The sequence below is a fragment of the Chrysochloris asiatica genome, unplaced genomic scaffold, assembly GCF_000296735.1.
Source record: "Chrysochloris asiatica unplaced genomic scaffold, ChrAsi1.0 scaffold00419, whole genome shotgun sequence".
In the NCBI taxonomy this organism is placed as follows: domain Eukaryota; kingdom Metazoa; phylum Chordata; class Mammalia; order Afrosoricida; family Chrysochloridae; genus Chrysochloris; species Chrysochloris asiatica.
Window position 1 is genome coordinate 18831 of NW_006408937.1, and position 13733 is coordinate 32563.

The 13733-nt window shown below is 42.9% G+C and overlaps 2 protein-coding genes across 2 annotated transcripts in view; one reads left to right on the forward strand and one right to left on the reverse strand.

Moving 5' to 3' along the window:
* Nucleotides 1–4850: 4850 nt before the first annotated feature.
* LOC102822172 (olfactory receptor 3A1-like) lies at nt 4851–5783 on the forward strand (the record flags this gene model as incomplete). Its single annotated transcript, XM_006876850.1, has 1 exon — nt 4851–5783. A coding segment is annotated over one exon (933 nt), but the record flags the coding sequence as incomplete, so codon positions are not given.
* Nucleotides 5784–13531: 7748 nt separating this feature from the next.
* LOC102822557 (EKC/KEOPS complex subunit LAGE3-like) overlaps nt 13532–13733 on the reverse strand; it is a 1088-nt gene continuing 886 nt past the window's right edge. The window contains exon 3 of the mRNA XM_006876851.1: nt 13532–13670. Coding sequence (XP_006876913.1) covers nt 13532–13670 — 139 coding nt within the window. The remainder of the gene's footprint in view (nt 13671–13733) is intronic.

Consider the following 13733-nt stretch of genomic DNA (forward strand, 5'->3'; position numbering starts at 1 on the left):
ATGGCTAGTGATCGTGAACATTTCTTCATATGTTTGTTGGCTGTCTGGATCTCTTCTTAGTGAAGCGTCTGTTTATGTCCTGTGCCCATTTTTAAATTGGGTTATTTGTCTTTTTCTTGTAGAGGTGTTGTAGTTTCCGATATATTTTAGAAATAATTCCCTTGTCTGATGTGTCTTTGCAGAAGATTTTTTCCCCCAATCCGTGGGTTCCTTTTTTTCTCTTCTGGTGAAGTCTTTTGATGCACATTAAGTTTTTAATTTTTAGTATGTCCCACTCATCTATTTTGTCTACTTTTGCTTGTGTAGTTTTCAAAATGTTTGGTAGTCTGTGTATTCCCTGAATGAGTGCCCTCAAGTTTGTCCCGATTTTTTCATTGATGACGTTCATAATTCTGAGATTCACATTTAGGTCTTTAATCAAGGTCAGCAGTTCAAAACTACCATCTGTTGCTCAGGAAAAAGATGAGGCTTTCTGTTTCTGTAAAGATTTACAGCCTTGGAAACCCTATACAGTGTCGTTATGAGTCGGAATCGACTCCATGGCACACCACCCAGTTGGAATTTTGAGCAGCTGCAAAAGTTCAGTTCATCAAATTATAGCAGTTTACCCTTGATCACAGTATCAAACATTTTTATCTTCATCTGGTAGGATTCTGATCAGCTGGGTACCAGCTACCAGTTTGGGAGCTCACGCATAGCTCCTGGCATTTCAGACTAGCTGGCTCCTTCACTCTCAGCCCTAGCCCCCAGGGGCTAGGTCAAGAAGCCTATGTCTCTGGGCAAATTCTAACTCCCCTTTTAGCAAATCCAATCAGTTATATACAGAAGATAGGCTTACAAGTTTTTGTAATCATAATTTCCAACATTCATTTCTATCACACATGAATGTCTATTTTATAATAGGAGGCAGGAGAGACCAATATACACAAGGCAGTCAAACACATATACCATTTTTTTTCCCTCTTTCCTTACCCATTTAGTCCATATCTCAATCCATGTATTTACTCACAAAACACTGTTGTTACAAGGTTGTGTATATATTACAATCTATAGCTATCCCATTTAACCCATGCATTCTTTCCTATTTCCCCTATCTTCCCATATCATTATTCACTTGCCACCCACTCTTTTCTTGTGTATTTCCTTCCCCTTTCTTGTATGTTGCCCTCTCCATCACCAGAGCTAACATGTGTCTATCCTCTAGCCAGTGAATTACTCTTTCCTCCATCCCACCCCTGGTTAACCATCAAAGAATATTTCTTTTAGTCTGGAAACCTTTTCTTAAGCTTTTACAATAATGAACTCCTACAATATTTGTCCTTTTGTGCTTGACTAATTTCACTCAGCACAATGTCCTTCAGGTTCATCCATGTTATGAGAGGTTTTGCAGCTTTATTGTTATTCTTCAAGGTAGCATAGTATTCCATTGTGTGTATGGAACAAAATCAGTTTATCCAATATTCCATTGTTGGTCACTTAGGTTGTCTCCATCTTTTTGTTATTATGAATAGTTTTGTGATGATTATCGATGTGCATTTATCTACTCTTGTTTTGGCTTGTATTTCTTGTGGATATCTACCATGCAGAGGAATTGCTGGATCATAAGGTATTCCTATTTCCAACTTTCTGAGGAAGTGCCGTATTGCTTTCCAGAGTGGTTGGACCATTTTTTAGAGTGGTTGAACCACTGTACAGTCCCACTAGCAATGTAGGAGGGTCCCAGTTGTTTTTTCTCTCTCTCTGTCTCTCTCTGTGTGTTAAACTTTGTTGTTAATGCTGGTGTGATGTAACGTAGTGGTTACGAATCAGGCTGTGAACCACAAGGTCAGCAGTTCAAAACTACCAGCTGTTCTGTGGGAGAAAGATGAGGCTTTTTGCTTCCGTAAAGATTTACAGCCTCGGAAACCCTGTACAGGGTCGCTATGAGTCAGAACTGACTCCACGACACATAACAACAACAACAAATGGTTAATGATCATGAATATTTCTTCAAATATTTGTTGGCTGCTTGAATGTCTTCCTTGGTGAAGTGTCTGTTCATATCCTGTGACCATTTTTAATTGGGTTGTTTGTCTTTTTCTTGTATAAGTGTTGTAATTTTCCATAAATTTTAGATATTAGTCTCTTGTCTGAAATGTGGTTGCACAATTTTTTCCCCAGGTTGTGGGCTCCCTTTTTACTCTTTTTGTGAAGTCTTTTAATGCACATAAGTTTCTGATTTTTAGGAGGTCTCTGTCATCTACTTTGTCTTCTACTGTTTGTGTGTGTTTTGTAATGTTTATATGTCATATATTAGAGTCCCTAAGTTTGTCCCTAATTTTTCACTGATGGTGTCTATAATTCTAGGTTTTATATTTAGGTGTTTAACCCATGTTGAGTTTGCTTTTGTATATGATGTGATGTATGGGTCTTGTGTCATTCTACAAATAAATTTCCAGTTTTGCTAGCACCATAGTTGAAGATCAAAGAGCACAGCCTTCGATATGGATTACATCTCCATGTCAAGAAAACAAAAATCCTCACCACTGGACCAATAAACAACATTCTTATCAATGGAGAAAAGATTGAAGTTGTCAAGGACTTCATTCTTCTTGGATCAACTATCAACACTCGAGGAAGCAGCAGTCAAGAGATCAGACGACGTATTGCATTGGGCAAATCTGCTGCACGGGAACTTTTTAAAGTATTGAAGAGCAGAGATGTCAGCTTGAGGACTAAGGTGCGCCTGACCCAGGCCATGGTGTTTTCAATAGCCTCATATGGATGTGAAAGCTGGACAGTGAATAAGGAAGATCGTAGAAGAATTGATGCCTTTGAGTTGTGGTGTTGAAGGAGAATACTGAAAGTGCCATGGATTGCCAAAAGAACCAATAGATCTGTTTTGGAAGAAGTGCAGCCAGAGTGCTCCTTGGAGGCCAGGATGGCTAAGCTTCGTCTCTCCTACTTTGGACATATTGTCAGGAGGAAACAGTCGCTGGAGAAGGATGTCATGCTGGGTAAGGTGGAGGGTCAGAGAAAAAGAGGAAGACCCCTAATGAGATGGATTGGCCAGGTGGCATCAATGATGGACTCAAGTGTGGCAGCAGTAGTGTGGTTGGCCCAGGATCGGACATTGTTTCGTTCTGCTGTGCATGGGGTCGCTATGAGTTGGTTCCAACTCTATGGCACCTGACAACAACAACAACAATAGTTGAAGAGAACATCTCCTCCTCATTAAAGTGTTTTGGCTCTTTGTCCAAGATCTGTTGAATGGGTGTGGATGGATTTCCTTCTGGGGCTCAATTCTGGTCTGTTGATCTATGTATCTTTCATTTAACCAGTACCAGTCATTTTGACTGTAGTAAATTTTAAGATCAGGGAGTAAGAGGCATTCAACTTTGTTTTTCATCTTAAGCAGTGCTTTGCTTATCTGAGGTCGCTTTCCTTTCCAAATAAAGTTCATGATCATTTTTTCCATCTCTTTAAAGAATGATGATTTAGATTTGGATTGCATTATATTTATAGATTGATTTGGGCAGTACTGACATTTTCACAATGCTAAATATTTCTATCCATGAGTATAGTATATTATTCCATTTTTGTAAATCTCTTTTGGTTTCTTGTAGCAGTGTTTAGTAGTTTTCTTTGCATAGATCTTTTGTTTCATTAGTTCCTAAGTATTTCATCCTGTTGGAGGTTATTGTACATGGTATTGTTTTCCTAATTTTCTTTTCAGAGCTTGATAGACTTCTTGCGGGATGATCAGAGAAGTGAGGAGGGAGGATTTCACAGAATGCCTTGGAGGCTGTGGGGAGGGTTTTGGCTTTGGCTCTGAGTGAGATGGGAGCCACCGAAGGTTAAGAACAGCAGAAGGATGGAACCTGAGTAATATCTTATCACTGATTCTAAATTGGGATTCTGATGATGAAGTAAGGGGAACATTTTGGAGAGTTAACAGATCCAGGGTCACTTATTCAGACAGGAGTTGGATAAGGATTAATTTTGCTATCCCTATAAAGAGCTCTGGTAGCGTAGTGGTTACGAATCGGGCTGCGAACCACAAGGTCAGCAGTTCAAAACTACTAGCTGTTCTGCGGGAGAAAGAGGAGAGTTTCTGCTCCCATAAAGATTTACAGCCTTGGAAACCCTGTACAGGGTAGCTATGAGTCGGAACCTACTCCACGGCACAGAACAAGAACAACAACAACATAAGAGACACATGCACTGTGACTTCAAGGTCTGTACACCCTTCTGGGTATATGGAGTGATAGGACTGTCATTTCCATATGATAAGCACTGGACTGTGAGCTGCAAGGCTGACATTTCAAATCCACCAGCTGCTCCACTGGAGAAAGATGAGGCTTTCTGCTCCTGAAAAACATGGAAAGCCTTGAAAGCCCTCTACAGGACCCGACTCGACGGTACTTCACAACAACCATCTAACTCAGGAGCTCTGCTGGTGCTACTAGGTAAAGAAAGCACAAGGTTGGCAGTTCAAACCCACCAGCAGCTCTATGGGAGAAAGGTGAGGCTTTACACTCCAGTAAAGATGTATAGCCTTGGAAATCCTTTATGGGGTTGCTATGAATCAGAATCGACTTAATGGCAGTCATAGATCTATATCTGTATCTATATTTACCATCTAACTTACACTTAGGATCAACTGCTAACTGCAAGATTGGAGGTTCCAACCTAGCAGCTGCTTCTCAGATACAAGGTCACTATGAGTTGGAATGGACTCGATGGCCTTAGCAACAACTTACCACTAGTATGTTGATCATAAACTCCGTACTTCAATTCTGAATCCGATTCCTTTAAGCCTGAAATCTGACTTCTTTGTAAATTATCTGACTTTGACTTGGACCCTACAGGTGCAGGAGAATGGTACCCTCGTGTCCCAGTTTCTTCTGGAAGGTCTGACAGACACAGAGGAGTTGAGGTACCTGCTCTTCGCTGTCTTTCTGCTGATCTACATAGTGACCCTGCTGGGAAACCTGGGCATTGCAAGTCTCATTATAATGGACTCTCGACTCCACACTCCCATGTACTTCTTCTTAGGCAACCTCTCACTGCTCGACGCTGTCTACATCTCCAACACCATGCCTCAGGTTCTGGCACATCTGCTGGCTCCAGTGCGGACCATGCCCTATCGTGCTTGTCTTACCCAGATATTTTTTCTCCACTTCCTGGCACCCTGGGAGTGTTTTCTGCTTACAGCTATGGCCTATGACCGATATGCAGCCATCTGCCAGCCACTGCACTACCTAGTCCTTATGGGCCGGCAGACCCGGATAGGGCTTGCTTCAGCCTCCTGCCTGCTTGCCTTGACAAATGCCCTTACTCACACTATCCTTGCAGCTCTACTTAAGTTCTGTGGGCCTCGCCTCATCACTCACTTCTTCTGTGACCTTCCTCCACTCCTCAAACTCTCTTGCTCTAGCACTCGGGCCAATGAACTTGCCTTGTTCTTCTTCAGTTTTTTGGTAGCTCTTGCACCCTGTGCGCTGGTCGTGATCTCCTATATGCGTGTTGTGGCTACCGTTCTCAAGATTCGCTCAGCTGAGGGCCGCAGAAAAGCCTTTTCCACTTGTGGCGCTCACATCACTATGGTTTGTATTTTCTACCTCACTTCAGTTCTCTGCTACATCCTTCCCAGCTCTGCATATTCTGGCTTGCGAGCACGGGTGCTGTCTGTGTTGTATGTGGTCCTCACTCCCATGCTGAATCCCATCATCTACAGCCTGAGAAACAAGGAAGTAAAGAGGGCTTGGTTCAAGGTAGTTGGGAAAGAAGGTGCCCCTTAGGCACTAGGTCACATCAAATGAAAGGCACTTTTCTCTTCAGCGAGGGGACACATGTCTGATGTTTTGGAGGTGAATTCAAACACATATGAGTGTAAAATTTAGTAAAACCCATTTTGTGTGCCAATCCCACCCCACCTCCCAATTCCAGCAAGGATCAAATATTTTGTTGCATTTTGGGAGCTCTAAAACACTGTTTTTTGCTTCTTCTTTTCTACTTATGGATTTTGGATGAATTAGAAATTCAATCACAGAAACTTATAAAATGGTAGCAAAATCATCCGCCACAGTGTCACCATCCAGAGAGAACCACTGTGAACATTTTCATGGTTTTCCTTCAGGTTTCTTTTTAAACTACAAATGTATGTCAATGTATATTTAAAGCAGAGAAACAAAACTGGAATAAAAAATGTATTTATAGCACTCTAATGCTGTGGCACTGTGGGTTAATGCGCCAGACTGCAAAGCTGTTTGAACTGCAGGGTGGGCGGTTCAAGCTCACCAGCTGCTACTTGGAAACCCTATACAGAGTCGCTATGGGTCGCAATGGACCCTATACAGGGTCGCTATGGGTCAGCACTCAACAACAACAATGCATGCAAAAGCTGGACAGTGAATAAGGAAGACTGTAGAAGAATTGATGCTTTTGAGTTATGGTGTTGGAGGAGAATATTGAAAGTGCCATGGGCTGCCGAAAGAACCAATAGATCTGTTTTGGAAGAAGTGCAGCCAGAGTGCTCCTTGGAGGCCAGGATGGCTAAGCTTCGTCTCTTAGACTTTGGACATATTGTCAGGAGGGACAAGTCACTGGAGAAAGATACCATGTTTGGTAAGGTGGAGGGTCAGAGAAAAAGAGGAAGACCCCCAACGAGATGGATTGGCCAAGTGGCAGCATTGATGGACTCAAACGTGGCAACAGCAGTGAGGTTGGCCCAGGATCGGGCAGTGTTTCGTTCTGCTGTGCATAAGGTCACTATGAGTTGGTACCGACTTATTGGCACCTAACAACAACAATGCTGAGATACTTTTATTTTTTTTTCTTACAACGGTAATCTATACTTACAGTAAAACATATTTAGCCTTTTCATAATGAAAATTATATGGTAAAATTTCTTATAATCTCTGTTCCTGAACTAACCATTGTTAAAAATTGTGTGTGTATTCTTTCAGGTTATTTCATTGGCTGTATTAACATGCAATTTATAATGCTTTTAGTTACATGAGTAGGCTCAGACCACATATCGAATTGGCTACTTATAATTCTTATTTCATGAATTGCATGTTCCTGTCTTTTGTGAAAATTTCTACTGGATTATTTGTCTTTTCTGTATTGATTGATTGATTATGGATTGTACTTTAGAGCTATTAGCTTAGTTTCCTATTTGGGTTATAACCCCCCCCCATAACTTTTTATTTGTCTTTTTTTTCTATTTATGGGGTCTTTTTCTTTTATAATAGAATGTAACTTTTATTTTGGTAATTGGACATTGATTTTATGTGGTTTTTGGATTTTGTATCATGCTTTGTTTATTATGTAAATTACCAGTGATGTCCCCAATTTGATGTTTTTATGGTGCTTTCTTGGTCATAAATAAGTTCAGTAGTTTTATAACTAACTAGTGAGAACTTTTTATTTAGATGTGACTTCTGGGTTTTGAATCATGCATAAAATCCCTTCATTGATGTTTTTTTCTACTACTTCACTGTTTCATATTTTCTATTTAATTGAAATTAAATAGAATTTAATAACGAAACCTTGGACTCTCCTGGAAATTTATGATTTTTTTTTGGGTAAAAGACAAGGTTAGGAGCAGCCTTCTTTTCTTCTGACTTGAGCAATCCAACTTGTGACCCTCTTGTTCTTCATGTACTCAGCTCATGTTGTCTCCGATTACATCTTGGGCTTGGTCCCTTAGGACATACCTGCTGGTGCCTGGCTGATATATTGCTACCTTCCCCGAGGCCGTGGGGCTTACGTTTGAATGCGGACATCATTTTTCCAGCCTCCTGTCTTGGCATGTCTTCCCTTCAACCTCACTTACTACCTTACTATCTGGTAGAGTAATAGCCCCTCACCCCCTAACCAGGTAATGGGCTGTAATGACAGAAGCCTGATGAATATGTCCTAGAGAGGACATGTGGCTCCTACAAATGTCACCCCAATAACAACAGGACTGCTCTTGTGTGTGTGCATGCATAATGTATTTAAACAAAAATATTCCTGGAAGTCTTCAAGAATAGGAAACCCACACGCTCAAAACCTATCAGCACAACCATGCTCGAGTCCACCCATTCCCCTAACCTCCTCTGTGTCATTCTCTGTCCTCATTTCTTCCCCTGTTCCCTGGGAAAGGTAAGCCTAGCTTCCAGGAATTTGACACAGAGAGGTGGGAAGTTGACCAACTGCGCTGGCTGAGAGCAGCTCCTTGGAGCTACTCCTTGGAGCTACTCCTTGAGTAGGCTGAGTTCCTACTCATGAGCTTCCCCAGAGGGAGGCATCTCCTTCCTGATACTTAACTACTCAGAGCTCTTAACTTCAATTCTGTGAGCTCCTCTGCACTGCCCCAATAAACTATAAGGACAGAGTACAATTGCTCCATAGGGTTTCTAAGACTGTAAATCGTTACAGAAGCAGACAGCCACAGAGTGGCTGGTAAGTTTGAATCACCAACCTTGTGGCTAGCTTAGCTCAATGCACCACTAGGGATCCTTGTTGTTGTTGTTATGAAGTGCCGTCCAGTCAGTTCCGACTCACGGCGACACTGTAGGGCTTTCAAGGCTTTAAATCTTTGTGAGAGCACAACGCCTCATCTTTCTCCCATGGAGCAGCTGGTGGGCTTGAACCACTGACCCTATGGTTCACAGTCCAGTGCTTATCCTATGGAGCCACCAGGGCTCCGTACTCCCCCAATAAAATCAAACAAAACCAACTGCCATAGAGTCGATTCCGACTTACAGTGACCTGTAGATGGCAGGGTCAAACTGTTCTAATGTTTCTGAGACTGTAAATGTCTATGGCAGCAGACAGCCTCAGCTTTCTAGGAGCAGCTGGTGGGTTTGAACCACCAATCTTGTGGTTAACAGTTCAACACTCAGTCCACAGCGCATTAAGGACTCCACGGCACATAACCACATAACCATGCCCTAATAAATCCCCTCAATTTAGTCACAGCTGGATTTTCTTTACAACCAAAGTGCCCTAACTCATACGGCACCAGAAAGCACCTTACTAGAAGCAGAAATAGGGAAATGTGGAGTGATTCACCATTCACGATTGGGTCAATATGGAGTCACACTGGACGATAAAAACTGGGCTACTGGAGTTGTGTGTTCACTGAGGGCAAAGCTCTGGGTTAGTGAAAGCTGACACAAAATCATTCTTAAAGGTAAACCAGGAGGGAGCCAAGCACTTCTGATGATCTTAAAATCACTGAGTCTGTTCTGACTCATAGCAACCCTATTTGTTGTTGTTAAGTGCTGTGGAGTGTGTTCTGACTTATGGTGACCCTGTATAGGGTTTCTGAGGCTTTAAATCTCTGCAGGAGCAGAAAGCTTTATCTTTCTCCCACAGACCGGCTGATGGGTTTGAACTGCCAACCTTGAGATTAGCAGCCCAATGCTTAATTCACTGTGCCACCAAGACTCTTCATGATCTTGTTGCTGTTGTTAAATGCCTTCAAGTCGGTTCTGACTTATAGCCAACTCTGTGTAGGGTTTCTGAAGCTGTCAATCTTTGTAGGAGTAGGAAGTCTCATCTTTCTCTCAGGAGCAGCTGGTGGGCTCGAACTGACGATTTTGTGTTTTGCTTATCCTAATTTCTGGGATCCGCAAACTCTAAATTTGGAATTATTTGTCTCAAAACCCAGAAGGAATTGTCCAGCCTTGCTGTGATCTTGCTGATGAGCTTTCTTACTGCTGAAGCTCAAAATGATTAGTATTTTTTCAGGTGTGGCTTCGGGGCTTTGCATCAGGCATACAGTTCCTTTAGCAATGTTTTCATTATTTTAGGAATTCTCAAGAAAACTATCAGCTGACTTTAAGTAAAAGAGATCACCCGTGACAATGCTGGTGGGCTTCATTCCATCAGGAGACAAGAAAGCCCTAAAACAAAAACAGGTTTCTAGAAGGAATTGTGCCTCAAGACTGTAACAGAAACTTTCTGCCTGAGTTTCAGTCTGTTGGCTTGCCTTGTGGATTTCAAAAGCTCAGGAATGAAGTGTCAACTCTTTGCTGAGTTTCCAGCCTGCTGGTCTGCCTTACCGATTTCAGACTTGCCAGCCCCCACAATTGCCTGGCCCAATTTCTTAGAAGAGTTATAATCTACCTGTCAAGAGCCGTGGTTGCACAGCAGTTAAGAGCTCCAATGCTAACCAAAGGTTATATTAATAACCAAAAGGTTGGTGATTGAAATCCACCAGTCACTCCAGTCTCTCTGCAAAAGAAAAATGCAGCAGTCTGCTTTCATAAAGATTTATAGCCTGGGAAATCCTATTGGGCAGTTCCAAGATGTCCTATAAAGTCACCATACTGTTGTTGGTATAAAGTGCCATTGAGTCGGTTCCAACCCAGAGCAACCCTGTATAGAAGTTCTGGGGCGTGACCAGTGGGTTTGAATGGCCAACCTTATGGTTCCAGCAGTCTAGTGTTTATCCTATCGACATCACCTCAACAGCAATGGGCTTGGTTTTTTGGTTCTGCATCTATCCATCTATCTAGCTATCTATTTATTTGGAGCCTGGTGATGCAATGGTTAAACACTCAGCTGCTACCCCAAAGGTTGGTGGTGCGGACCCACCCATTGTTCCATGGCAGTCTAATTCCATAAAGATGACCAAATCCACTGAGTCACAGGGACCTTATATAGCGTATCCTGGATTGCACATCTTTACGGGCACAGACAGTTTCGTTTGTTTTCATGAGTCTCTGGTCAGCAGTCCATGCCTAGCCCCACAAGAGCCTTAGAAACCTATAGCGTCATGGGTACTATTTCTCTGGAGGATTCTGATGGACACAGTTCATAATACTGAACAATTAGAAATGATTTAAAGGCTTATATATAATGGACAATTACTATAACTATCGTGTTGCTGTTAAGTGCTCTCAAGTCAGTTCTGACTCATAGCGACCCTTTGTCAGGTTTCCCAGGAATGACTGGTGGGTTTGAATTGCCAACCTCCTGGCTAGCAGTCCAATGCTTATCCTGCACTGCCACAAAAGGACTCCAAAATAATTGTTGTTGTTGTTATGTGCCGTGGAGTCGGTTCCGACCCATAGCGACCCTGTACAGGGTTTCTGAGGCTGTAAATCTTTACGGGAGCAGAAAGCCTCATCTTTCTCCCGCGGAGCAGCTGGGAGTTTCGAACTGCTGACAGTGAGATTCGCAGCCTGATTCGTAACCACTATGCTACCGGAGCTCCTTAAAATAATTATAGTATACAGTAAGTCCCTGTGTGACAAATGTCTGATTTATGGACACCTCATTGCTGTTGTTGTGTTGTCAAGTTGCTTCCAACTCAGAACGACCCTATGTAGAGTTTCTGAGGAGCGGCTGGTGGGTTTGAACTGCCAACCTTGTGCTCAGCACTCCAGTGCTGATCCTACAGTTCCATGGTACTCCTGGACAACTTGCACTTACCCTTTCATATTCTGCAAGTTTTTCTAAGTGACTGCACCAACTCCTAGTTGCAACAAATTCTTCATTGCCATCATCTTCACTTGCTGTGTCTGCAGCTTTGAGTCATAGAGAAGACTGAGCCTTCCTTGCACTAAAGGAACCCTAAGAACGGTGTGCATCTGTTTTAACTTACCTACAAATTCGACTTAAAGTCAGAGTTCGGAATGGGTCTTATCTATAAACCGGGGACTGCCTGTATGTATAAGGAGCTCTAGCAGCGTAGTGGTTACGAGTCAGGCTGCTAACCTCATGGTCAGCAGTTCGAAACTACCAGCTGTTCTGCTCCTGTAAAGATTTATAGCCTCAGAAACCCTAGGCAGGGTTGTTATGAGTCAGAATCGACTCCACAGCGTATCACCACCACCTGTATATATATCCTGTGGAGTATTACATACTCATTAAAAATAATATGGCAGGAGCTCTGGTATCATAGTGGTTATGAATCGTTATGAATCGGGCTGCCAACCTCAGGGTCAGCAGTTTGAAACTACCAGTGGTTCTGCGTAAGAAAGATGAGGCTTTCCGCTCCCATACAGGGTCGCTGAGTCGGAACCAACTCCATGGCACATAGCAACATAGACTTCTCCAACTGAGATGGCGATACCTCCATGAGTGAACAGAGGCAGTCCCGCAGTGAACTGGACCCATAGTTCTGGGCTAAACTGGTAAGTCCTATTCGGAAAGGGAAGTCCTCAGGCCCCTTTCTCCTGCCTACCCCATTACTGTCCCTCTTCTCCCTTTTAGGATTCTCGTCCACCACAGCTTCTGGCTATTATGCTGAACAAGCTATGGCAGAACTTCCATTCCAGACTAAGACCGACTATTTCTGAAAACCGGCCAATGAACCCTATGGATCAAAATGATCTGGGCAGCATCTCATCTTGTTGTGCAGGGCGCTGCCATAAGTTAGAGGCTAACCCCAAACACTTCACCAAACTGGCTTGGCACTTTTCTTCACTGACCTAAAATAAGGCCAGTAAGCCACTGAATTCCTATTCTAGTGTCTCTGGGTTGTTTGCTCTTCTCATTATGCAAACTAAGTTTTTTATTCAGGCAGGAAGTCAACCCAATATCCACAAGGATGTGGGGAAACCAAGTCTGGAAAGAAGGCACCTTTTCTGGAGTGCAGTTTTGTAAATCAAGAGCCTAAATAAGTAAGGAATGGAGAAGTGATTGTTTAAATCTATGTTAGATAAATAACTACTCATGCAAACAATTATATACAAGAATCCCATTGAATCATTTGTAGGAAAAAAATCAGGAACAACTTCAGTGTTCAACAATTACATTATAATGCATCTTTTTATGCATCCATTCAATAACTTGAAGAATTTTTAGAAAAAGGAAAAGCTGAACGTCAAATGAAAAAAAATTAGGACAAAACCCTTTAACTTAAAAGAAACCACGTGCACAATATGTTATTGCCATGCATGTGCTGTATTGTTATGTGCCGTGGAGTCGGTTCCGACCCACAGCGACCCTGTACAGGGTTTCAGAGGCTGTAAATCTTGATGGGAGCAGAAAGCCTCCTCTTTCTCCCACGGGACAGCTGGTAGTTTTGAACTGCTAACCCTGAGGTTAACAGCCCTTTTGGTAACCGCTACGTTACCAGAGCTCTTTATGTGCTGCATAAATATATACAATTCAGCAAATATTCCAAACGTGAATGTGGCATGACAAGACACACCTGACTTTCATTTCCTCCCATTCTCCAGATCATCTTTCGCTACCCATGTACTGAGTCCTGGTGTGACTCTGTAGGATCAGCACTGGACTGCTATCCTCAAGGTTGTTGGTTCAAACTCACCAGCCGCTCCTTGCAAACAGGGTCGCTACTAGTCAGAACTGACTGGACGGCACTTAACAATAACAACTTTGGAACTACTTGAATATCTAAGTCCCGAAACCTAACCTCCAACCCGCCAAAAGAAAGAAAGTGTGGAGATGCTGGCGCTAAAAGGAAACTCAAGAGTCGGAGGTGCAGTAAGAAGACTTTATTTTCTGCAGTAGTAAGTGGCACCAAAATTCATGTCTTTGAGAAGGGCACACTGCCGTAGGAGGGGCACTAGGTCAGGTCTCAGAAGCCTTCTCCACGTCGAGGTCTGCAGCCAAACGGGGGCACAAAGGGCTGCAGGGCCCGCACCACCATGGAGAGGTGGTCCAGGCAGTGGGTGATGCAGATCCGGAGCTCGACCGGGTCTTCAGCAATCAGACGGCTGAAAGGGAGCAGAAGAAAGCCCATCAGCCCCAGGGAGCCCCGCCTCCTGGTCTGCACAATG